This window comes from Pezoporus occidentalis, unplaced genomic scaffold, assembly GCF_034315485.1.
Source record: "Pezoporus occidentalis ecotype Australia unplaced genomic scaffold, CSIRO_AGI_Poc_V1 ctg231, whole genome shotgun sequence".
Taxonomy (NCBI): domain Eukaryota; kingdom Metazoa; phylum Chordata; class Aves; order Psittaciformes; family Psittacidae; genus Pezoporus; species Pezoporus occidentalis.
The window spans coordinates 21967-47795 of record NW_026914191.1 but is presented as its reverse complement, the minus strand read 5'-3'; the positions used below and the strand labels follow the sequence as shown (position 1 = coordinate 47795).

The 25829-nt window shown below is 44.0% G+C and overlaps 1 protein-coding gene and 1 long non-coding RNA gene across 3 annotated transcripts in view; one reads left to right on the top strand and one right to left on the bottom strand.

Annotated features, from left to right (window-relative positions):
* The window catches only part of RIPOR2 (RHO family interacting cell polarization regulator 2), a 64511-nt gene extending 38913 nt beyond the window's left edge, over positions 1-25598 (top strand). Inside the window, 16 exon segments of the mRNA XM_062621679.1 lie at positions 677-740; positions 4799-4842; positions 6082-6207; positions 6876-7024; positions 8032-8161; positions 10181-10870; positions 13377-13561; positions 15352-15520; positions 17116-17251; positions 18188-18349; positions 19318-19476; positions 20489-20691; positions 22172-22255; positions 22495-22585; positions 24021-24055; positions 24057-25598. Of these exon segments, the coding sequence (XP_062477663.1) occupies positions 677-740; positions 4799-4842; positions 6082-6207; positions 6876-7024; positions 8032-8161; positions 10181-10870; positions 13377-13561; positions 15352-15520; positions 17116-17251; positions 18188-18349; positions 19318-19476; positions 20489-20691; positions 22172-22255; positions 22495-22585; positions 24021-24055; positions 24057-24347 (2718 nt within the window). The 3' untranslated portion in view covers positions 24348-25598.
* LOC134165171 (uncharacterized) lies at positions 16146-24087 on the bottom strand. Of its 2 annotated transcripts, none has more exons than XR_009965415.1 (3): positions 23320-24087; positions 18115-18359; positions 16146-17983 (listed from the first exon to the last, which is right to left on the bottom strand). It is a non-coding gene; the product is annotated as an uncharacterized LOC134165171 (long non-coding RNA). The 2 variants fall into 2 exon arrangements; XR_009965416.1 differs by lacking the exon at positions 23320-24087 and adding an exon at positions 20932-21223.
* Positions 25599-25829: the final 231 nt, after the last annotated feature.

Sequence of the window (25829 nt, the reverse complement as noted above, 5' to 3'; positions counted from 1 at the left end):
AGGAACTGCTGCACAAGGAAAAAGCATAAATCTGCCCTGAACCTACTTACACTCCAACCACTGCAAATTTGGGGATAGCAGGTTGGCTGGAACCCACATGTATACAGATATCTGCTGCAACCCATCCTATTTTACTTACTGTGAGCTATTTTATTTAAACAGGCAGTAGATAAACAAGGGTCTACTAGCGCTGCAAACATCCCAGCATACAAGCTGTAACACCCTTCCTAAATCTGGTGGAAGAACCGGATTGGGTCCAATAACGCCTCACAGAGCCTTTTTTTCTTAAAGTAGTTCATGTTAAATCATGCTGGGAGCCACTTTGGCATGGAGTTGCTGCTGGCACATCTCCTGGCTGGAGGGGAATGGAGGAGTGACCAGGTCATGCTTCAAGGGCCACAACTGCCCTGTGCCAACGGGAGGATTACAGTGCAACAGAAGAAGAGCTCGGGGTTACATTCAGCTTTGGTGGGAGCAGGCACAGCTCAGCTGCCATTTTTAGGGTCAGACTTAGCTAAAGAGCAAGGATGGCTCAGCGGACTGATTTTATTGCAACACAGCTTTCATCTGCATGACAGAATCTTCCCTTCCAAACAGACCTTAAAAAAAAAGGAAAAAAGAAAAGAAGGCAGAGAGAGGGTTTTGTCTGACCTCACCGTTCTCTTTTCCAACACAGAACATGTGTACCATAGAAGCAGAGCTGGAGAGCCTACTGGGGGAGTTTTGCATCAAGATGAAAGGTAATTGCCTTTTCACCTTTCCCTCCTTTCTCCAAAATAGTAGCAGCCACTGTGCATGCTAGCGAGACACACTGCTGTGATGTGTATTTATGATAGGCGTGGTTTGCCCCCCACCACAGGCATTGTTCAGCCCTCAAATCCCCAGCTTACACCCCTGCACACTGGAAAGGATCACAGAACCAGGACCATCAAAGCTAACAGAGAGACATTCTGAGATACTGCTTCTTGTTTTCAAGGCTAATTACTTCCCTCAGACACTCCCCTGATGGCCAGAGCAATTCAGTAGGCTGCTGTCCCCTTTGCCTTTTCATAATCCTTTAAGAAGATGACTGGGAAATGGTGTTGAATGCCCACAGAGCTGAAGTTCAAAACTTCCTTAATTTGACAACAGATGTTTGCAAGTCCTTTACTTTTGCTGATCCTGATTACTGCTATTTTCAAACAAACATAAAAAAGCAAAGAGCTGAGGTAGTTTACCATTTAATCACCTAGATAACTCTGTGGTGGCACCCACCTTTTCATTTTCCTCCTTGTCTTTATGACAGGAGACTTGACAGGTTTGCATACAATGGAATCAGTTTTACTTGAAGCATCAGTGAATCACTGGCTATTGCTAATCCTGTTATCCCTTTAAGACTCTTAAAGAAGAGATTGTAGGGGGATATCTTTTTTTGGATCTTCAATCACTGGCCTGAAAATAGTTCTAGGAAACAAAATCAGCATCGAAATACTCATGCACTCTTAATTCTTCACTTGAAATCTTGCCATTTAAAAAATCTGCTGGTGCATTTTTTAAAGCTTACCAGTCTCATACAGGGCTTTGATTCTGCCTGCCTTGTCACAGCTGAGTTAGTTGTTTCTTGTGGTTGCACTGACATGGTCTAGCTTAGATTAAGTTAAAATAGTTACTCTGTGCTCTCGTATGAGAGAAACAAGCGCAGCAGCTGTTAGAGTTCTCCTAGCTCCATCCCACAGCACCAAACCTCAGGTTTTAAAGCCCCCACTCTTCAGTACTGGAAAGGCAGTCAAAGATGCATAGATGTAAAGTGACAAGATGAACACACAGAAACCAAGTCAGATATTGCTATACAAAAACTCACAGCAGAATCATAGCATGAACATGCTGAAGGAAACATGAGGTCACGTAGTGTAGAAAGGGCACTGCATCACACCAGGTCCCGCAAAGCGTTCCTTTACTTGCTGTAAATGCAGTGCAATGCACAGTTCCTGACAGCAGGACATGTTGCAGAAGATGTCATGGTGTCACAAACGTCTGTGCTGAAAAAGGTCTGGCCCCTTCTACTTTCTATGTCCAAATCCTCCAGCGAAGCTCATGAGCTCTCAAGAAGTCAGGTGCTGCATTCATGTGTGAGAGCTGAGCACAAACCTTGAACAACAGCTACCTCTGAACACAGTTCTCGTAACATAAAGAAGCCCAAATTAGAAAATAGCAAAGAGAAATGCTGTATTGTTCAGTATTCTCTAATTAGGACATCTAAGATTTCTATTTAGATAGTCTTCCCTAGGAGCAGGAATACAATAGGACAATCCAGCCACTGCTAAAGCTGACAACAGCTCTAGCACAAAAGCCTGCAGATCACAGAGCAAGCCCCTCCCTTAAGTTATACTGCAGTATATCCAGCTAACTTTAGGATCTAATTTAAAATCAAAGCATTCCTCTCCCCAAATCTTATCTGTTCCTAGCCATTCCAGTGAAAGTTATTTTTACATTGTGCCCTCTGTCACTTACACTGAAAGCAAGCCAAACTACACAGCACTGCCAGGGAGCAGGGGACCCACACTGCATTTTTACAACTGGTATTCAAAAAAAGCCCCCCCAAAAGCCTAATTATTTTTCAAAATAAAGAGAATAAACTTCTCTGCAGGCTTAGATTACTGCTCAGGGGTTAATCAGGTGCTGAAATTAAACAGTGGAAAATTAGAAGTGCCTGTATGGAATCAGTGTGTCCTGTTACGATGTGTAGGAAAATGCTCCTCTGCCTCTTGGAAGTACCAAGATAGCAGGAGGTGAAACACCCAGCTGTCTCACACACGGAACGCAATACACTGGCCTGATGCACCAGGGGCTCTGCAGCATGGAGCCCAGCAGCACAACCACAGTCCATGTGCCCACATGTCCAGCATCCTGCACATGGGCAGGGCTGCACAGGCTGTGTGAGCTTCAGGTGGCCCTGGCACCTTACCACAGCCACGTAAGGACCCTATTCCCTAATTACTTGTGCTGATACCCCAGGAGCAATCACCCATTCCATTTACACTACAGGCATGGTGCTTGTATAGTAGCCATTGGCTTCTGCCATGTGTTTGGTCCCCAGAAGCCAGTCAGTTACCAAAATGTTGTTTCCTAGGAAAGTACTATATCCCCTGTAATCAAGTAAGCTCTTAGCCCCCTGTTCATCAGGCTGAAGAGACTTGACAAGCCTGGTTAGGCCAGTCACCACTCACGGACCTTGACTCCAGACAGCATCCATGTGGAATTTTAAGCTGTGCTTCCTCACCCTCCAACCCCATCCACTGAGCAAAGAAAGGACCTTTTATTTTCCTCAGATACTTTCAGTGATGTATCCCAGCAGAGATCAAATTCACTTATAAAAGTGTGCCTGGGGAGAATGAAACAGCAGTGAAGTGCTAGTAAGCTTGAATTATTTATAAACAGTAAATAAACTAGGAAGGAATTGGTAATATGAGTGCTGTGCAAGGGCCCCTCTGTAAGGGCTGCACAGTAAGACGACTGAAGAAAACTCTTTTCTGGTCAAAGAAATGGAAGAGGAGGGTCAAGCAGGCCACAGGGACAGGCCACGACTGCATTCAGGGATGGGGACTAATTCAGCCCAGCAAATAAAGCCAATACTAGGGCTCACCATACTTGCTTTAACACACCCATATAGGTTCAGTCATGGCATTTTAAGGCAAACGCAGCCTGAAGACCCCAGCAATTTTGGTTTCATTCCTTTCTCTGCCACAGGCTTCGTATGTCTCCTCAAGATGGTTTCTTTGGGCATTGCAACACTACTAGAGGCATAGTTTTAGGCTTACCCAGGCAAAGCTGGTAAATTTCTATAGCAAAAGAGGTGCAGCAGCTACCTACTGAGGAGATCTGTGAGAAAGGGGAGGATCCCTCTGAATGAAAAACCACCAGTTCAATCCTGTAGAAGAGAAGGTCGCAAGGCTAGGAGAGGGACAGTAGCTTCCCTGGGATTTCAGCATGGTTCCTCAGGAAACTTTCACTTCATATGCACAGCACCAGTATAGAAATAGCATCACCATGTGCTGCCTTAAAGAAAAAATACTAAACAGATCAAATAAACACTAGTGCTTTGCTGCACTACTCCCCCTCTGGGGAAAGATGGGTAAATCTCATTTTACAGATGTCAGTCACTTTTTGTGATGTATTTACTATTGAAAGATACTCAGCTAGTATGGGAATGATAATGTTAAGGAAATGCCAAGCAGAAGGAGCCTGTCTCATTTACTGTCTCTCTATTAAGATGTACTAAAAGGGAATCTGTGTTAAAATGTATAGCTCCATCTGATTAGTGCTAGGAAGCAAGCAGTGCATGGTATTCCACAGCTCACCTGCACCATGCGATAGTAAGGGTGTTAAGCCGAGCTTCTGAAGCCAGATGATGTCAGGAAGCTGTTTCTTCTTTTTGTATAATTATTACATAAAAGGAAACTTGGAGCTCTTCAGGATAAACCAGGTGGGAAGTGCAAGTCTTTCTTATGCAAGAAGCCCCAACCCAATTCATTATGTACTGGAAAAAAATAGAAAGAAAATTAAGATTGATGATCTTAAGGTCCTTTCCAACCCTAACTATTCTATGATTCTATGATTCTATAAGACTGGGGGGAAAGGAGGCAGAAATAAGAGGGGGGTTACAGACACCTCCCAGCGAGTGGGTGAATGGGCTGTAGGGTGCTGCCACCCTTTCCTGTCCAAGCACAGCAGCAGTGGCCTTGGGCACCCCACTGCAACCCGCTGCCGGACACCACCGGGCCCAGGCCCTCCCATAGCCCCTCATGTCTTTCCTTCTCAGGTCTGGCTGGCTTCGCTCGGCTCTGCCCAGGAGATCAATACGAGGTATGTTTGCGTTGGTTTATGGTTTATTTAATAGTAAAAGAATCAGAAGGCAGATTTCTGCTGCTTTTCACATCAAAATGAATAAGACCTTTTCACATCAGCACCCCAAGAAACAGCAATTATTTTTCCAGTATACACTCTGAAAAACCTTATAGTTCTCCTTATGTCTGCCTTTGCCAAGGCATCTGTCAGAAGACCTGAAAATTATAGTCAGAGCACTGGATAATGTCTATTAGAAGGACTACAAGTTTTCTTTATGCTTTTTAAATTTTAAAAATTTTATTTGTGACAAACTTTTCTAATTCCCCTGGAAAATGCATATGTTTCATCCCATGCATGTAGAGCAAACTGAACACATCCTTACTGGATGCTAAGACTTCGTCATAAAGCAGAGAAGCAGAAAGAATAACCATTTCTTCAGACCCAGATATTACCTGCTATGAGTCTGTGTCAGGATCTCTGGTCAGTACAACACTCCAGTGGAGAATATTATCAGCAGGTTAATTAAGTAAAAGCCTCCAGCTCTATAGAGAACAGAGCTAACCCTGCAATAAATCACAGTGGCTTGGTAATGGATCTCCCCAACCTGTACTTCCCAGATGTCTTGATCATTGATTCATTTGTTCCCACTCTCATTCCCTGTGAGAAATCTCTCCTGATGCTTTCATGCCTGCAAGCGTGTGCTTCCCCTGTGGGGCCAATTAGTTGGTACAGCTCTCTCCCAGGCAACCTCGCAGCCCAAAATGGGCTTGCTGCTCTTATCACTTCAAATTGTCTTACTGCATTGTTATATGCATCACTGGGCAGCCAAAGTCTCACAGCTGGCGAGGCCTCTGATGGGGGATACCCATGAGCTCATCTACCCTCTCTTCTGCCTGGGAAGGCAGCAGATCCAGCAAGCTGTAGATGTCAGGAAATGTCATGAGGGCTTTCATCCTGCCCTCCTCGTTGCTGCTTTCCTGCAAATAGAGTTAAAGCTCCTGCAGCTGGTTGTCATCTAGGTACACAAAGGTAAAAGCTGGGGCAAGAGGTGCATTACCAAAAGTGTTTAGGAGAGCTGGGAGGCACAGATCCTGCAGGATAGACCTTTTCCTTTTGGCTTGATGGGAAGCAGAAGAGCAGCACCAAGCCACTACCTCTTCCAACGTTTTACTGACCCTTTTCCCCAATTCTGCTTCTGATTTTTGTGCATCACGAGAGCAGATTTCTCAAGAAAATACGAGGATTTCTCTTTTTCAGATTTTCATGCGTTACGGTCGCCAGCGATGGAAACTGAAGGGCAAAATAGAAGTGAATGGCAAGCAGAGCTGGGATGGAGAAGAAATGGTTTTCCTCCCTCTCATTGTTGGATTGATTTCCATTAAGGTACACATGCTGACTCCTTTGCCTGCAAGCAAGGAGTCATGAAGCTGCCTTCTCACGCACTATCAGCATCATTAAACTCTTCCGAAATGAGCTATCATTAGTATTTCCAACATACCTACTAGAGTGATGTACTATAGTATTGTCCATCCTAGATGCTGTGAGACTTACTAGTTTGGGAGTCTTGTGGAGAGGTTATCCTAACTCTCCCCATAGCCTCACATCGCTCTCCAGGAACTCAGATCAGTTACATCAAAGCAAGGGAGCACTGGAAACCTGTTTATTAACAGCATTCAAGAAAACCACCAACAAAAAAATATAAACCAAATATAAAAAATATATAAAAACCAAAAAATCCCAGTCCTGATGAGTTTGTTAATACTGCTCAGATAAGAAAGCAGCATCTGTTGATCTGGAGAAATACACAGGTCTTTCCACCACTGCTCCATCCACTGTGAGGGTGGTGAGTCACTGGCACAAGTTGCCCAGAGAAGCTGTGGCTTCCCCATCCCTGGCAGTGCTCAAGGCCAGGCTGGACGAGGCTTTGAGCAACCTGGTCTAGTGGAAGGTGTCCCTGCCTGTGGCAGGGGGGTTGGAACTGGGTGAGCTTTAAAGATCCCTTCCAACCCAAACCACTCTGCGATTCTATGTCTTTTTCTGGTCTCTTACAGGTCACAGAAGTTAAAGGACTTGCTACTCATATCCTTGTGGGAAGTGTTACCTGTGAGACAAAAGACCTGTTTGCAGCTCGGCCTCAGGTGGTTGCAGTAGACATTAATGACCTTGGCACAATAAAGCTGAACCTTGAAATCACCTGGTAGTAAGTACAACTGGTTGGTTGGTTAAGCAACTGTAAAAATTCACTGCAGAAGAGAAAAGGTCCATCCATGTAGTCTCTTCTCTTTATTTTGCTTACTGCTGAGACAGATGGGAAAGGAATTGTAGCCCAAGTCTGGGAGATGAGAAATAGTTCATGGCCAGCCATAGATTCGTTGTGTTACCTGTGGCAAAAGGGGTTTGTGCCTGGTTTTGGCTGTTAAATTAGGTTTGGTAAGTACTGACATTGAAAGACATGTGAAACATATAGTGATGAGAGATCATAGAATTGTTTAAGTGTAAAATTCTTCCCTAAGCTTAAAAGAGGGACAGAACTGAGTGCTCATATGTGCATTCATTTTTTTAATATTAGTGTAAAGTTCAGTAGATTGTCCTGGATTTATGCCAGCCTAGCCAAGATCAGAAGTTGTCCATCTTTAAAAGCTGGCTTTTAAGGGCTTCATTCACCATGAGGATGGTAGGAAATCTCCTAGCATTGCCATATGTGTCTGCATTGGTCAGCACAGTGTTAGGATTCAAACCCAATTCTCACTGCATTTTAATGAAATAGGTAAATGAAGAAGCATTGATGTATTTAACTTTTACAGTCATGTATGCTGTTTCTTCTAATACAATAAACATGAAGTCAGCAATAACAGCTGCTGGTTTCCTTTATAATGCAACAGCTCTATTAATAGTAGAGCACCTTTCTCATTAGTATGTGTGACACTTGGCAACTCAAATCCAAGAATACTTTTCATGTGAGAAGAATAACTATGCTACATAAGTGATGTCTGAGAGTAGAACACTTACCAGAACAGAAAACCACACTTGGGAACCTGCTGTCTAATTAGCAACATTTTCTTTTAAACATTTCTGTTAAAAGAACTTGCTGCCTCTGGGTTTTGATGTGCTAATAAACCACCTTTTCAAACATCCTTTCTGTGGACCTGAGCTTCCTTCTCTCTCAACCTAACAGCCTTTTGTTTTTCTCTGCTTGTGTGTCCATAGCCCCTTTGATGTTGAAGACTTGACCCCATCTGCAGGAAATGTGAGCAAGGCATCTGCTCTCCAGAGGAGAATGTCCATGTACAGCCAAGGCACTCCTGAAACACCAACCTTCAAGGACCACTCATTCTTTGTAAGCTCTGTTTAGCTTCATGTTTATGTAATGAGAAGCCCTAAAGCAGTTCAAGTACTGAAAATATTTCATTGCTTTACACATTGAAGCTTTTTTCCCCTGGTTGCAGCAGGTTACCCTTACAAATACTTATAATGAAAGTGCATTCCTAGCTGCTAATCCTAAAAGGTGGCCGTGGTCTTGGCATCTTTCAAACTGTGTGGCAAATTATTGCATACCTATTCTTGCCTGACTGCTAGAAAACCTGAATCAGCTTTTTAAAACGTGTCTTCATTTTGTAACAGTAGTTAAACAACCATTACAGCACTAGTATTTCTAATGTATCCCATGCTAAAATTTGTTCCCGTACCTAAGATATTCATAGGGTGCTCCCACATTTTTGTGTGAATCAAGTCCTGACTGCTTAATCAGGACTGCGTATAAACTGAATAGACCATCTGTACAGATATGAATTTTACAAGTGCTGAATCCCATGCCTGTAATCTAGTACACTGCTGTAAAGCATTCATTTAACTTGCCCTTCCTCACACCCTCTTTGCTTTAACTGTTGAAGAAATGGCTGCATCCCCTGCAAGACAGGCCAAAGTTGACAATCTTAGATGCTCTGCAAGACACTTTCTTTGACAAGCTTCGTCGCAGTCGTTCTTTTAGTGACCTGCCATCGCTCAGGCTAAGCCCAAAGCTAGAGCTATATGTGAGTCCTCGTTTATGTTTGGTGAAGGTTTTTGTCAGTCCCCATGTGGCATCTCCATTCCCCCGCATGCTTCATGCGTCGCTCTCTGTTGCAACTCACTCATTTTGCTGACTGATTAGAGGGGAGAACATGACTGTGAGCCCATGCTGCTCCCATTGAATCAAAATTCCTCTTGGTTTCTACAGGGATAATGATCAGAAGCCAACTATCTGTGGGCAGAGAGCAGGGCAGGAATACAAGCTAATGGTATTCTCTAAAAATCTCCCGCTGCACTGATTGATGTTAAACATTTGCTTAGTAACATGACTTTCAGATGCTAAAAGCATACCCATATTGAGGAAAAGAAGAAATAAACCTTCAAGTATAATTATATTTAGGGGGAAAAAAAGACTGCTAATAGTGCTGGGAAAAAAAAAAAGTTTTTGGCACCTTTTAGCACCTTGCCAACGTGTGCATGTCTATGGTTCTTTCCAGCAAATCGTCAGCAAAATAGTAGTTGCCTTTCATCTGTGCTGTGCATTTCTGTGAGTTGGCCACAAAACGAGCAAGATCTGTAGGTCAGATAGGCAGGTTGTGACTCCTATAGTGATTTTTCTCTATAGGTCTGTCAGAGACATGACATGCTGTGATCACTTTTGGGTCTGTATATGCTGGTTTTGTTTCCTGAATGATCAGTGGCCTGGTCAATACATCACCACAGAATTCTTTTTCATTTTGGCAGAAACTCCTGTCAAATGAGACTTCAGTATAACTCATGCTCAACAATTAGGAGAGATATCCACATGCAGAACAAAATTTCAACAGAAAAGCAATAGCACAGTAATGTCACCATTTAAATGCCATGGTACTAGAAAAACTTGGAGCAAACAGCACTAAATTTTGGGGATTGCTACTTTAGAAGTCAGAAAATAAATACAAGAGAAATCTATAATGGATAGGAAGATGCATACAGGGTGGCTTACGTACAACTCCATTAAAAAGAGACATGTTGCAGGAACTGGAGAAGCTCACTGGAAATGCTGTCTGAGGGAATCTGGTAAGACAAGCAGAGTTTGAGTCTCTGTTCTGGGACTTGCTTCCTAGAGCTCTCTGCTTACTGGAGAGATGCTGAGCCCAAGTGTCCCAGCAGTTTTCCTGCTGAAATCAGGAGCAGTGCCAGATGAAAGCAGAAGTTGGATCTGAAATGTCTTTCCCGTCTTTCAAGTCTCGAATGCTTCTTTATTCCTATTCCTTATGTTTTTATTTCCCAGGCACACACTGTATTTTTTCCCTCTTTCCAGTGCTGAATGAAAAACATTTTATCTCCTTCTCTATTACCTTTTCAGTCAAATTTGCCAGATGATGTCTTTGAGAATGGAACGGCAACCACCGAGAAACGGCCTCTTTCTTTCACTTTTGGCGACCTGCCTTATGAAGACCACGTGCCCCCTGCCAACTCAGCAGAGCCCTCTTCTGCTCATGTCAGCTCCAGCCCCGACATCACTGCGACCCCCAGCCAGCACCAAGGTCTCAGCTCCTCCAAGAGCTCAAGCCTGGACTGTAGCAGCAGTGACTCCCGCAGAGACTCTGTCACTGAGCCGAAGGACCTGCTGTCCGAGGGAGAGGGCGCAGTGATTGAGAACAAGAGCACCACAAAGGCAGCTCCTGAAGTTTGCCGAAAGACCTCTGATGCTGGGAGCGATCATGTCTTCCTAGAAACAAGTGTCCCAGTGTCTCTCCTGCAGGACACGGATGAAGGTTCAGAGCTCAAGCCTGTGGAGCTGGATACCTATGAGGGTAACATCACGAAGCAGCTGGTAAAAAGGCTTACATCAGCTGAGGCACCCATGATCCCAGAGAGGCTGCTGTGCGAGGGGTCAATTAGTGGGGAATCAGAAGGATACAAGTCTTATCTGGATGGAAGCATTGAAGAAGCCTTGCAAGGGCTTCTCTTAGCTCTTGAGCCACATAAAGAGCAGTATAAAGAGTTTCAGGACCTGGACCAGGAGGTGATGCATCTAGATGACATCCTAAAAGTGAGTACGTTTTCAGAAAATACTACCCTAAAGAAAATCTGAGTGGGTAGAATCTCCTCCCCTGCCTCACAAACATCAAAGTAGGGCTTTTGGAGACCAGTAAAACTCCGCAGTAGCAGTAGATTTGCTCCTGCTTGGAGCATCCTTTCACAGTGTTCAATTTTTAAACTTCTGTGGTCAATGATGTGCTTACTGTAGCCTTGTATTCTCCAGCAATGGACCTTTTAATGTGGTAAACCTGGGGGAAAAAGAAAAAGGTGCAGTGGCAGAGGGGTAATTAAATCAAACCCTTCTCTGGAGAAACCACTTTTGTGCCATACTGAAAATCAGATTATAGCCAACCTTCTGCCTTTTAAATCTATGGGTCGCATCCTCAGTGGGTGTACTACTGTGGAGCTGTGTAAAACTACATCAGCTGAGGATCGGGCCTTGCAGCCATAGAATCTGAACCTTCTAAATTACCAAAGGGATTCAGATGCATGAGTCCTGCTAAAGGTTGCCATCCCCACATCACCTAGGCTTCTTTCAAGCCTTTTCCTCTTTCCCCCCTCCATTTTTAAAATGAGAGACATCCTGTCATTACATCAGAATGGACAGAAAGTGTTGACAAAAAGAGAAGTGTTTTGCATGTGTGTTGTAAATACCTTTACTCCTGATCACTGTGACTGGTAACAACTCTTGAGGCATTACTGTGCAAAGAGTATTATATGGGAAATAATCATTTCAAATGCTTCATATTCATATGCAAGTCTGTCTGGTAATCACTTAAGCCTCATCATTCAAACACATGGCAGAGGAGGAAGGAGGGATGTGTTTATCCTTCAGAATCATCTTTACACAAAAGCTTTGTTAATATCCTTGTTCCCATTGGTGTTCGCAGCTGCATGGTACTTCCCCAAGTTAAGTGGTCTTTTAACAGCCTGTAGCCCCTGGGTTTTGCACTGTTTCCCAAGGAGGTTCAAGCGGGCAAAGCTACCATTACTGTTACTTTTTAACTTTCTGGCTGCTCTGCAGCTTGTACAAAGAGTTCAACTATTCAAGAGCAGAGGGACAATGGAGACTGCTTATTTACACTCCTTTTATCAGAAGTTACAAAGGATGGGATGGGGGGGAGAGGACACATGTACGCACACAGGATTCCTGCACTCTTGAGATGAATTGCCTCTTTCAGATCTGCTTATGTCTGGGTGTCACCTATTGATCAGCTTGCATTGCCAGCAGCCATGCTGGACTCCCCATGCAAAAACGCTGAGCTGGAATCCAGCTGTGGCTGAAGAAATCGCTCTTGGCCATAATAGATGGGCAAAGAAAAGAAGCCCACATGTTGCTGTTTGCTTTTGCCTGAAGAAGTCATGAAAGAAATGGTAGCTAAAACAGTCAGTGCTGGCAGAGGAATCAGAATACAGCACCCACCTGTGTCACGGAGGTGTTGGGAAGTGTGTTTGACCAGCTCCTGGCTGTAGAGTCAAGTGCTAACATACAACTGCTATAAAATTAATACTGTGTGCAGATGAACTGGAAACAGAACTCCAAACCCCCTCAGCTCTAGAGCAGCTGGTGCTGAGTCAGCAGCAGCTTAGAGGCCAATGGATTTCTTTCCACAAGCTGAGACAGTCCTGGCTCCTGCCTAGAAGATGTGCCTCGTGTAACAGCACTGGTGGCTCCTGGCTGTTTCTGATCTAATAACCACATGGTGCTAAAGGTGTTGAAGTCACTGCACAAACCAATGGAGGTGATCCTTCAAGCTATATCTGCTCCTGCAAGGTGACCCTGGAATCAACTCTGTAGGCATGTCTGGATGCGTCATCATGTGGGACCAGAGTGTCTGATACTTCCTACAGCAACAGCACAGTTTCTGTCACGTTTCTTCCCCACTCTCTACCACTGTTAACTTCCCAGTTACAATACTGGCTTTCTCTGTCAACTCTGATGCCTGATTTGGCTTTTCCTTGATAAGCCATGTGGCTTTGAAGGCCACAATAGTCCTCTCATCCCATGACTAAATCTGCAGATATGGGACTATGTTTACTCCTGATTAAGGTCTGTTGGAGTTACATCTGGAATAAATCCCACAGTGCCATCGGACATCTAGAAATTGGCTTCTGTAGCTGGAGAACAGTAACTACAGAATATGCCCTCCCCTTTCAACTTCCACCGTGTTAATTGCTGTCTCTCCTCTCAGAGAACACTGAAAGCTGAGTCACTTGGGTTCAAGCTGTACTCCTCATTTCTATAAAACACATCAAATTTTGCCTTTGAGGGTTTTGCTCTGGGGAGGAAAGTGGGTAGGATGGGGAGGGGAGGAGGAATGGAAGGGGTTTTCCAGTTCTCAGGCTTTGATTGTATGTGCTATGAATATGAAGGTTTGAAATGAAACACCCAATAAAATGAAGTTTAAAGAAATAAAATGAAGAATTTGAAAGTTTTAAGCTTTATTCTTTTTTTTTCTTTTCTTTCAGTAGTAGCTAATATCTGGGGTTTTCATTGGTTCGTTCTGCCTTTGCAGTGCAAGCCAGCAGTAAGCCGAAGCAGGTCCTCCAGTTTAAGTCTAACAGTTGAAAGTGCTTTAGAGAGCTTTGATTTCCTGAACACCTCTGACTTTGATGATGAGGATGGTGGTGGTGTGGAGGTTTGTAATGGTGGAGGAGGTGCAGACTCAGTATTTTCAGATACTGAGATTGAGAAGAATAGGTAAGTTTGTAGTAACTGCCAGCTGTGCTTACGCCAAACTGATACCCTAGCTCTTTGTCGCTAACAGGGGATCCCGGTGCACACATTATTCAAGGAAGACTTGAGTAATCCTTGATGAGTTCATAGGGTCAGAGGGTTCCCCGTGGCTGCTGCATACAAAATCTTCAGCTTCCAGGATCATTTTTTTTCCCTGTTGAAATATATGCAATCTGTCCTCCAAAGGAGAAGGTTAAATTAAATTAAGCTGACATCAATACTGGCAGAGCCTCTTCCTTGACATAGGTTTGGACCTGGCTTTCCTTGGATGCAATTACTAATTCCTCTGTGGTTTTTCCCCCCTCCCTTTGTCTTTTCTCTCTAGCCGAATGAGTCTTTGCAGTGGATTAAGCTTGTCAGTAACAATAACACAGGGCCAGATTTAAGCAGCATGGTGTAGGTTTCCTTTGGAATGTAAGAGTGATGACTGGTACTCTGTTCATGGCCCTGCGTGTTACCTGCCCTTCTTTCATCACTTTTGGTCTTTCTGAGAAGAAAAAAACAAAAAGAAATAGCTGTGGTGTTTGTGCCATGGTCTGTCATTGTTGTGTGACCTTAAGATGCTGTGTTTCAGTCATTAGATCCTAAAAGCATGTTTGCATCCTTGCAGCTGACACAATGCCCAGCAGGCATATAAGCAGTGCTAGAGCTGGAAAAAAAGAAAAGAACATGGCTCCCTGGCACCCCTTGCTTCCCAGCCGGGGAGCTATGCTTCTTGCAGCTTATTGTGGCCTGTTTAAAAGGATTTTGAGTGCAAACAAGCAGCCACCATGCAGTTCCCACCACCACACTGAGTATCTTTTTCTCCAGAATATGACTTGGTGGGAAGACAAACTTGGAAAATGGCGTTGCTAAAATGGCACTGAGCTCATTCAGCCTGTGTTGATTTAAGGATCCGGCTTTAACCAGGCGCTTTAGCATGAATTGAAATTAGGCAGCAAAAATGTAAGTCAGTTACAAGCTAACTCGGAAAGCAACTCAAATCCCTTAAGCGAAAGTAGAAGTTAGTTACATTTTCTTTTTTTCCCCTCTGGCTCATCCCCAGACAGTGTAGATTCCTGCTTCCATTTTTAGATGTGTAAGTGTGCGACTCAGTGTAAAGATTGCAAGTGCTGAAACTTCTGAACTTGCAGCCAAATACACTTGCCATCTGGAGGCTGACCTCAGGCTTTGTGTTTAAACACATTCGTACAAGACAATGTTGGATATAAGGATTTAAAACACAGTGAGGCCAGCTTTACGCTCTTACAGAAACAATTAGCAAAGCAAGCTGTACAAATTCTGCCTGAAACAGCCTATGAAAACATCATGTCTCTGACTCCAGCAGTGGATTTCCTTTCCTTCTGCAACGAGCACTAGGTTTGGTAGCAGGAGGACAAGGAAAGCACAGAGCTGTTCTTAGCAGCTCGGTGCTCGGGATGTCACGAACGGTGCTTAATCCACCTTGACTGGGGAGGCGATTCACCAACAGCTGAGAGGAAGCTGTCACCACCAAGCGACAGTGCCTGCAGGTTAAAAAGGGTTGCTGTTCAGGGCATTGCATCGCTCAGGGAAAACCAGTCAGGGCCCAGAGAGCCGTCCCCTCGGTGGGTACGGCCCTCCGGCTCCCGGCCACGCAGCGCTGCCCCTTCGCGGTATGATGTGGCTGCTTCCAGCATTGCTGCTTGCTTCTCCCCTGAGTGAGCGTGTCTGTGTGTGTGTGCCACGGCCGTGGCTGGCCCTGCACTGACCCTTCCTCCCTTCGTCCTCCCCAGTTACAGGACGGAGCACCCGGAAGCCAGAGGACACCTGAGCGAAGCTCTCACCGAGGACACCGGCGTGGGCACCAGCGTGGCCGGCAGCCCCCTGCCGCTGACCACGGGGAACGACAGCCTGGATGTCACCATAGTTAAGCACCTGCAGTACTGCACGCAGCTCATCCAGGTACCGGCACAGCTCCTCTGGGGAAATGGGTTTTCCTGCAGGCACCGGTGTGTGCCTGTAACGTGGGGTACGAGCAGGGTCTGTGCTGCTCCTGGGAGGCAGTGTGAGCACAGCGACAGCAGCTGTGTGGGGTAGGGCAGTGACACCCTTCACCCCCAACCAGCTGGAGTGGGTCTTTTTACAGGGGCATGTAGTGATAGGACAAGGGGAATGGATTTAAACTGACAGAGGGGAAACTGGGATTGGATATTGGGAAGAAATTCTCCACTATGAGGGTGGTGAGGCACTGGCACAGGGTGCCCAGAGAAGCTGTGGCTGCCCCATCCTTGGCAGTGATCAAGGCCAGGCTGGACAGAGCTCGGAGCAACCTGGTCTAGCAGAAGGTGTCCCTGCTCATGGCAGGGCAGTGAGAACTAGATGATCTTTAAGGACCCTTCCAACCCAAATCATTCTATGCTTCTATGATTTCCATCCTGGCAGGGCAGGCCCTGCTCTGGGTTACAAATGTCCACTGGCTTCACCAGGAGGTCCTAATGAAATAGGTCGCTGGTTACAGCAGCCCATGTCTTCAGTGGTAAACCAGAAGCCTGTGGCCCCACTGAGACAAGGCCTCCATGTTCAAGAGCAGAAATGAATTTGTGCAAGTGAGGTGGACTGTCTGCAACAGACGCAGTGAAGGCAGCACATGACAACCCCCTGACACATGGCAGACATCAAAATTGTCTGTTCATGCTCACAGCTAACTAGCACAACGTTTTAGAGCCGTTCTTTTTTCGGAACCTGAGCACAGGAAATGTGATTTTAAACCTCCAGCAAGCAAGGGCTTCAGGGTTTCCCTGGGAATCAAAACATACTGCAACTTCCCCTTTGTGATTATTTGGCTCTTCCAGCGTAGATATAATTAGCTTTATTTTCCCAGAGGCCCACTGAAGCAATAGAGAGCAAGCCAAATTCCATTACCTTTAGTGCTGAGCTGGACACTGCTGACTCACAAGTATGAGAAAAAGGGAGGGTTTTGGTTTAAATACAAGAGTACACAGTACATATTCAGCTAGGGGAGGTGAGCTCAAGCTATTGTCCACACATGGAGCAGATTGGACATGAACAATATTTATGTGGACTGCTGAACAATGACGTGAAGATGTCAGCAGCAGGGAGAAAGCACCAAATTAATAAAGGCACCCGAGTAGTTCATCAGAGCTGAAATGGAGTGGAGAAAGAGCAACCATTGGTGTGCCCCCAGGCAGGTAAGTCCACAGCATATATTATGTGAAAGTCAGATTAATATTCTGTTCTGGCTTTAAGGCTTATGATGATAGATTCCTTTAGCTTTGCAGAGTGCGTAAATCAGAAATTACATATGCAAATGGCTGCCTGGATAATCAAGTGTCTGGGTCTGGATGTAGGTGTTATACGAGATATAAGCAAGAATGCATATCAGCCATGACCATACAATATCCCAGAGAAAAATAACGTTCAAAGTTAAGGAGACGCCATGGTTCCAGGGCAGTAAACTTGCTATTGCACTTCAGTTGCCAGTTGTTTTTTCTTCTGAGGTTGACTCCTTCTCCTCTCTCCCCATTTGTCTCCACCAGCAAATTGTGTTCTCCAGTAAAACACCTTTTGTGGCAAGAGACCTCCTGGATAAGCTGTCCAGGCAGATCCTCGTGATGGAGAATATCGCGGAGATCAGCAGTGAGAACTTGGGAAACATCACCTCCCTTACTGATGGTAAGAGACAATTTAGGGGGTGTCCTTCTGAAAATGGTTTGTTTGGGCATGCATGCCTGCTGAAATGAGCGCTGTGCAGAGCTCACCATCACTGGAGGAGATGTCACCGTAATAAGGGCCAACTCATGACTTACCAGCAGATGTAGCAGTCGCCACAGCAGGTCAGGGACCTTATACCATCTTCAGCTCTGGTATCCAAAACCAAGCAACTGAGAAGAGAAAGGACTTCTTATCCTGCTTGTGTAGAATACGGACAGAGGTCCACCACCACTGTGATAGAGTGGGGATGCTGCCACCTCTGAAGAGCCAAATTCTTCCTCCACCTCTCTTTCCTCTTTCCCAAGGGAAGACAGGATCTGCCTTATAACTATGAGAGGCATAATACAACTTCTTGAACATTTTATCAATTTTATTTTGCCATCTTTATGGAGAATTATTTAGTTATTTTTCCTGTTGATGCATCTATTTTAATACCTTGGAAGTATTTGACAAGCACATAGTTACCCTTGTGAGCATTCTGCCATGATACATAAACACAACATGGTGTATTTACTTTGTTTATCAGAAAATTGAGGCAAGGTTGAGTGACTTACCCAAGGCCACAAAGCAGTGCTAGGAAGGGACCAGTCTTGTGCAGAACATTTGTGGTATTTCCCTAGTGTTTTGTGGTATTTAAAAGGAAGAGACGTGAATGCCCAGAGCTGGATCAGGAGCAAGTTTTCTCACATCCTGCTATGGGAAACAGAAAAAGTATGGCACAAACTTGGGGTGAGCACATAATCACACTCTGTAGAGGTAATGGCACAAGGCGACGCACTAAACAGTAACTGTCTATCAGTAGGTGAGGTTTCTTTTGCTCTTACCATCTTTTCTCTTCTGGAAGTTGATGCTTCTAGCATTGCTTTGTTTCATTGTTCATATTGCCTTCTCCTCCAGCAATTCCAGAGTTCCACAAGAAGCTATCATTGCTGGCTTTCTGGATGAAGTGTACTGGCCCTTCAGGAGTGTATCACACATCTGCAGACAAGATGATGAAGCAGCTGGATACCAATTTTGCCACCACTGTGAATGAGGAGTGTCCAGGACTTGCAGAAACAGGTACCAACTACTGCAGAAAAAAAAAAGTGTCAGTTATCAAAATGGAGAACAGTTGTGTGCTTTGACGTTCATTGCTTTGTTTTCCAAACCCTTTGAGGTCTGTTTCGTCACAGCTTCAAGATTGTATTTTAAGTCTAATGCTACAACTCTTAAAACAGTTTTGGCCCCAAATAGTGAGATCAGAATAGGGGAAAAAGGTGAGGTCAGCAGAAAAGAAAATATAGTGATGTTTATGATCTAATGTTTATGAGCTAACTGGAAAGTAAGTCTATTCCAAAGTACAAGCTGAAGTACAAATCCTCACACGTAATTTTATGTGTCTGTATAACGTCCATGCCCCGTTACAGTGCACTGGGGATGAAATTCATACACATTCGAGTGAGTTTATCTGAAAACTAGATGTCTGTGGGACAGAACAGGGAAGCAGGGTGACTTGCTCAGGAGTGAGCACCTGCACTGCAGAAGCCTACCCAGAGTACTGTTTTCCTTCCTCCTCCATGCTACAGTTCTTACAGACAGTGCCTCAGACTAGTTTTCTTCATGCCACATGCTCACGCAGGAACATAAAAACAAGCAAAGCCAAAAGCCAAATCCTGTCTCTGTGAGCATCTCAGTGAAGTACAGTGGCATCGCAGAGTCGTAATTGACAGTGCATGTAGATACGTGTTTAGTGATTCAGGATATCATTCGGGTAGAAAGAATACTGTATTGATGGGATAGATATCTGCATTAACCATCAGTAAACTGGCAGAGGTTCATCCTTACAAAGATATCCTCTGGTGATAAGAGCTAGGCAGGGAGAAGGTGTGTCTAGCTTGTAACCTAGCCACAGCTGTGGTTAGAAACATTGGGAAGTATCTGGCTTTGCAAATATGGTTCTTTCTTTCTGGCTTTAAAGTAGACTGCGGCATTTTGCCAGCAGCTGTTTTCCCTCACTGATATCTCCCTATGTCCATGACTGCCTGCAGTCTTCAGGATCCTGGTGTCTCAGATCCTGGATCGGACGGAGCCTGTCCTCTACTCCAGCATGTCCTCTGAGATCATTACCGTCTTCCAGTATTACAACTATTTTGCCAGCCACAGTGTTAATGACCTTGGAAGCTATTTGCTGCAGCTCGCAAAAGAAGGTAGGATATATAAATTCTGGTGGCTAACAGGGGAGTCCATTGGTGTCTGAGTTCAGCTCAAAACAGTTCAGCCCAGAAGCTAATTTTACAAAAGAAGGGGGCAAAAGAGTCAAGGAAGTGCCTTGGATAGCAGGTCCAAATGCACCTGAACCCACTGAAAGAAAGGAGCTGATGGAGATGCTTCCTCAGTTGTTTCCATTTCCATATTCAAATGGGAAAAACTATGTTGAAAGTTAGTTTTTAGGAAATGACTGATGGTGGTGGGCTGGGAGGTTTTCTGTGCCTGCCTGGATGACTGGGTGACATTCCAGTTTTTCACTATCCTTAATGAAGACACCTGAGTGATTCTCAGGAGCCAAGGTATCACAGCAGTTCAGTGTTTGACAGGCTCTGCCATTGAGAGCTAAAGAGAAGCAGATGCTTCACAGAGCATCTAGAGTGTTCTACACTGCATTCCCTGGTGTGCCAAGTTTTCTTCTCTGAGAGGGAATTGGAGGAACCTTGCCTAGTTTTTCATTATTATTTGGGCTTACTGGGGAGTTTTACTCAAAAACCTGGAAGTAAAAAGGTATTTCAGCCCTCCTCTGGAACAATTAGACATGGCTCTGGGTGATGGACATCAATCTGCCTAGGAAAAGCTCTCATAAAGATGCTCAGGAAGTCACTACCCTGACAAGGGTGTGGGTTTCACTTGTTACGGAGAGGATTTGCATCTTCAAGCAGAAAGTGAAGATTTGACAGGTAGGCCCTTAGCTCAGAGTAGGCATTAAATGCTGCAGTGTCCCACCTAGCCCATCTATTCATCTCCTTTGGAAAAACAGGTGGGAAACCAGCACAATTTACAGCCCAAACAATTCCTTCCCCATGCAGACACTGCAATACTGCAGTTACTCAGAGGGGGATTTTTTTGTGTACTTTGTCTGCATAGTATAAATTGAGGATTGCTGGCAGGGAAATCTGGGATATTGAAAGGATAAAATAAATAACAAGGACCTTTCTCCTGCACTTGTAGCCTCTGTGGTTCAGGTGCTGCAGTCAGTGAAAGATGGAAAACTGCAGCAAAACGTGGCCAAAATAAACTCCAATAACCTTCCACCACAGCAAGAAGTTTTGAGAGCTTTGGCTTTACTTCTCAATGAAAATAAAAATGAAGTCAGTGAGACTGTGGCATCACTTCTGACAGCTACTGCAGAAAACAGGCACTTCAGGGAGAAGGTAAGTGGCAGAAAATCACCTGTCACATAAGAGACCTGTATCGTCATGACGTTTTTTCTGCCTATGTGTCTCAAATGTCTACACATATAAAGTAATTGCTCCAAGCTTGATTTAAACTTACCCAGGGGGATTTCCCATCTAATTTTTCTGCAAATATGCAGGTCTGTTTCCGTCATTACACCAGTCTGCTTCTATCTGTCATTACACTAAACAGGTACTAACCAAAACTGAGGTACTTACTGACTGCTGTGCTCTCCAGGTATCTTCCACACTTCAGCATTTCTGCTGGCCTGTCTCAGACTTGGCTTCAGCCCAAGGCTTCAAGGCAATAGTCCTCAGCATCACCAACATGCAAAGAATTAGGTCTGGGATTTCTGTATTTTTTTTTCCAAAAGAGGCATCTATGGGACCTCCCACCATTTCTGGGAGGGATGGACTACCTTGGGCAGACACAGCTCAGCTTTGAGATCTGTCACAGATATGGCAGCAAGCAGGGCCAGATTAAACCCAAAAATGAAAGAGAAGGGAGAAGAAGAATAAGAAGATATCAGGCTTTGGCTTCTACCCCTTCATGGCAGACCTTTCCCAGCTATCCTTCTTGTTCCCTGTCAGGATAGAGTGAAATAAGAGGCAATTGGAAGAGGATAAGTGGCGGAAAGAAGGCAGAGAGAGGAGAAAAAGGAGCTCACTCTTTGCTGCTCTTCTTTGTAGATCCAATCCCCTCTTTGCTTGCCCTCCCACTTCATCTTCCAGTTTTGCATCCTCTTGGTATCTCATTCCATCCAACCCCAGCACCATGGAGGCAGCATCTCAGGTGAAACAGAACTTCCTCCTGGAACAGGCATGTGTAGGTGATACCTAGTTCACTGTCTGCAGGAAGAACCACAAGGTGCCTTGTGTGAGGGCATTATGTAGCCTTATGCTGCAGTTGAATTCATTGTGCAGCCAACTGCTGCTGAGATTTGCTGCTCACACTGGTTTGTTTGCTCAGCAGTAGCTACTGATTTCTAGGGCCACACAGTAAAGTGGTCTAGCAGCTCATGCTAACCTTATAATAGATACCTGCAGTCCCCCTAGGGTCCATCCCAGACTGTTCATTACTACCTCTGCATTAGAGAGACGATCTCCAGGGTCAGGTCTTGAGCTATTTAGACTCCAAGGCCCATTTAAAGCTCTTTGGCAATTTATATGGAAAGGCTCTCAAGCATGCCAGACTGTGCTTCTTGCTTTCACATGAACTGTTCCTCACCAAAAGCTGGCCTGAGATTACTAAGCAATAACTAGTGGCCTGGCCTGCAGGCAATTCCCTATCTGCTGTAGGGAATTATCCCACCATATTACCTGTAGCAGGGGCTGTGCTTCTCCATCCCATGTGCTCACTTCAGCAATCCCTCTCCCTTTAGCAGGGCAGCAATGCCTCCACAGTCCTTCTGCTCCGTAGAGACACAGACATTTTCATCATTACTCTATCTTTTTTCAGGCCTTGATTTATTACTGTGAAGCACTAACCCAGCCCAACCTCCAGCTGCAGAAAGCAGCTTGCTTGGCTTTAAGGTTCCTGAAGGTAAGAGACACTGAATTCATTGTGGTTCTTGGCTTTACTTTAAAGAAAGGATATCTGAGAGGTACAAACAGCAAAATAGGAATTGCAACAGCAGCAGCAATAGTGTTTTTGTTTTGCATTGCTGCACTGCTTCCTTTTACAGATACTGTACTGTTTGGGAACGGTTTAGAAGCTTCATGGCAAAAACAGCCAGGCTCTGTGATGATGACAAAGTTTATCTTATCTTTTGCACTTCCCAGGCTACCGAGAGTATTAAAATGCTGGTCACACTCTGTCAGTCTGACAATGAAGAGATCAGAAAAGTGGCGTCCGAAACCCTGCTTGCCCTTGGTGAGTTGCCTGGTTTAGAGCAGTATTAATTTTCTTTTTTGACAAAGCAGTATGTAAGATACCTAAGTTATGCAAGCATAAGACTCTAAATTGAACCAAAGCTTTACCTAGAAACTTGAACAGGCTAAAAAATATATATTCTTAAATATCATTAATTTTGAAAACCATGAAAATGAGCCAGAAAGAGCAATTGAATTGTGTGAGCCTGGAGGATGAAGCAGAAAATTAAAAACAGCAAAGGAGAAATTGACAAACAGAAATAATTCATAATTAATTTGAAAACCAAGCAGCATTGAGGATGCAGGATGAGCAGACTGCCTGCTGCATCTCATAAAACCCCTCTTGGAGATCCCCTCCTATCAATCACCCTTGTAGTGCCACAGTCACACGCCCAAATGCCATCAGCACTGCCAAGTGTTCATTTATATGCTTATTTGGGCAGACCCGAGCCTGCAAGTCCTTTACACCATAACTCAGGCACCTTGCATTGACCCTCATTTGTCCTTGAGACAAGAGATACCCTGTTCATTAATCTGTAATCTAGCTGCATAGCAGTGTGTGACTGCAAGCAAGGCCGCACAGTTTCAGGGCATCCGTACTCAAACCAGTAGTTTCAGGGCAGTAGAGAAAAGTTGTATTTTAATGGCCTTTATATCAGGCAAGAATTTCTACTCCATGTGCGTGCCCATCTGTGATTTTAGTTATGCAAGCCCTTCAAATATACTTTTATTCACCAGTTCAGCAGGAATTCACTCTGCTGTTGGACGTGTCAGTGCTCACTTTATAAAACAACTAGCGCAGGGACACTTCTGAAATCTCTGGGAGATCTGTAGACAAAACAGAGAGAGCATTTTGGTTCCTAATGGCCAGCTCAGCACACTAGGCTCAATTCTATCTTGAGGTACACAGAGATGACAGTGCCTAAGAGAAAAGGGTTTGAGAGACACAAATAGTTAAATTTAGCAAATAGACTGCTTCTTGGTTTTCAGTGGTAAAAGTGAAGAAGTGGCTAGACTCACTTATTTAAAGTGTTAGGAAGTGAGAATTGGGTAAGCTTTATACTGTCCAAAGTAGAAGTAGATAAACATCATCTCCCTCAAGTATATCACAGCTGCAACTGAGATCTTGACAAGTACCACAGGTCATTTAGTAAGCCAAGGGTACAGATACTGTCATCTAATCATACAAGTCACATCTCTACGTCTGCTTTGCTGTAGATAAAACCAGGAAATTACATGTGAAAATAAAATAATTTGAATATTCAGAGCATGCTTAACTTTTCCATTTAATTTCTGAAGTTGCCTTCAGCAAGAGGAATTTTAAGGGGAAGAAGTTAGTGTCTGAACAGTACTTCCTAACAGCAGAGAATCCAGTATTTTAAATGTTGTAGGGCAATGACATAATACATTATTATGCGTTAACATTTTGCATCCAGGTGAAGATGGGAGACTGGCATATGAACAGCTGGACAAATTTCCCCGGGAATTTGTTAGAGTTGGAAGCCGCCGTGGAACTGAAACTGCCACAGCTTTTTAGGTGGAAAAGCACCTGCCTACACGTGACAGGCATTAATAGGATGAGGCTGCACTTCAGTGTGGGGAGCAGAAGGAAGACTTTGAAGAATTCTAGGAGAAAGCCCTCAAATGTAGCAATTTACAGACCTCTTAAGGAAAGGCAACATTTAAAATCCAGCTTAAGGGTTCCTATTGGCTCCTCTTTGCAGCTCATGATGGAACAGCTGGATGCTGAGGAACTATCCTGACTGATCAGTAATGTATGATGTAATCGCAGTTATTCAGCTTCAACAAAGTTGAGTTTTTAGGATTTGGCATCTTCATCTGTTTTACTGAGTATTGCATTTACTTCCTTGAAGTTGTCGTGAAAGCTTGAGATGTGCGATACTGTACCTAAGAAGGACAAGTCGGAGGCTACCTGAACAGGACAGCAAAGCAGCCTTCTCTTGGTGTTCCCACCAACACTCCAGCAGCAAGGAACACCACTTGGCCTTCTGATTAATGGAAGACAGAGCAAGTTTCTTCAAGATTTGCCTCCAGAAACAGCATGATGTAAACCCTGGGAGGTGTCACTTTGGTGACTCATTCTAAATGCCTTCACTGGTCTTTTATTTCCTTTCTATTGCCCTCCAGCTACAAGCTGTTATTAATGCAGATTTGTGAGGGGGATCAATCACGTAGGTTTCTGAAAACTAAATGAAAAGGTAAAGTGCATTTATTTATTCCAGGAAAGACTAAATACAGATAATTGAGTCCCCAAAGCCATTTGCTCCTGTAAATTGCAGGCAGGCTTGGATTTCATACACTCTAATTAGTGGATCATAGCTTTTTATAGTCATTTCAATACAAAGAACTAGAACAAGTGGACCTAGAAGGCAGTAATAAACAGAGGGTGAAGTGAACGCATTCCCCCCTTCCCCACTGCAAGGATGAAAGACAGTAAGTACTTCAAACTGTTGATTGTGAGCGTTAAGTTAACAGAGGAAGTGAATAGAATTTAACAGAAGAGTGTTCCTGTACTGTGTTCATTATGCATGAAATGCTATTTAGATGTCAGTTGAAGTATACAAATTTGCATAGGCTACATAGAAAAGATTGCAAACAGTTCACATCAAAAGGAAGCCTTGTGCGCCAAACACTTGGCAGGCCAGGGCCCTTTTGTTTGGGTTTTTGTTTTTACTGTGAATGTTACAACAGTGTACATATCTGTATATTTATAAATATATATTCTTCCTTGAATTAAAAAAGTACATTTTGTACAGTTCAAAATGCTTGTTTACTGAGGAAGATAGACTCTTTTTGCAGCAGGTAAAATAGCCATGTTATGGTTTTTATACCACACCTCTCCCATCAGCTGAATTCTTCCAAGGTGTCCTTTTGTACTGACTTCTGCTTCTTTTTTTTTATTATTTTTTTTTTCTTTTAGTTTTGTGGCATTTGTACTCACCATATTTCCTATCACATTTAAGTTATAATAAAGATTATTTTTTAATTACTAAGCACATCAGTCCATATGTATAGTCCCTCTTTCTATCAGCACCCCCTCTCCTGTGAGGCTCATACAACCATCAAACATCCTGAAAGTCAGGTCCCAGGTAGCTCTTACATTCACTACTTGCAGCTGGATTTGGGGAGAGCTGTTAGGTCAAAACTTTATGACAATCTCAGTTTAGCTAAATTATATGAAGTCACCTGCTGATTTCTTACAGCATAGAAATGATTTGTGTTCC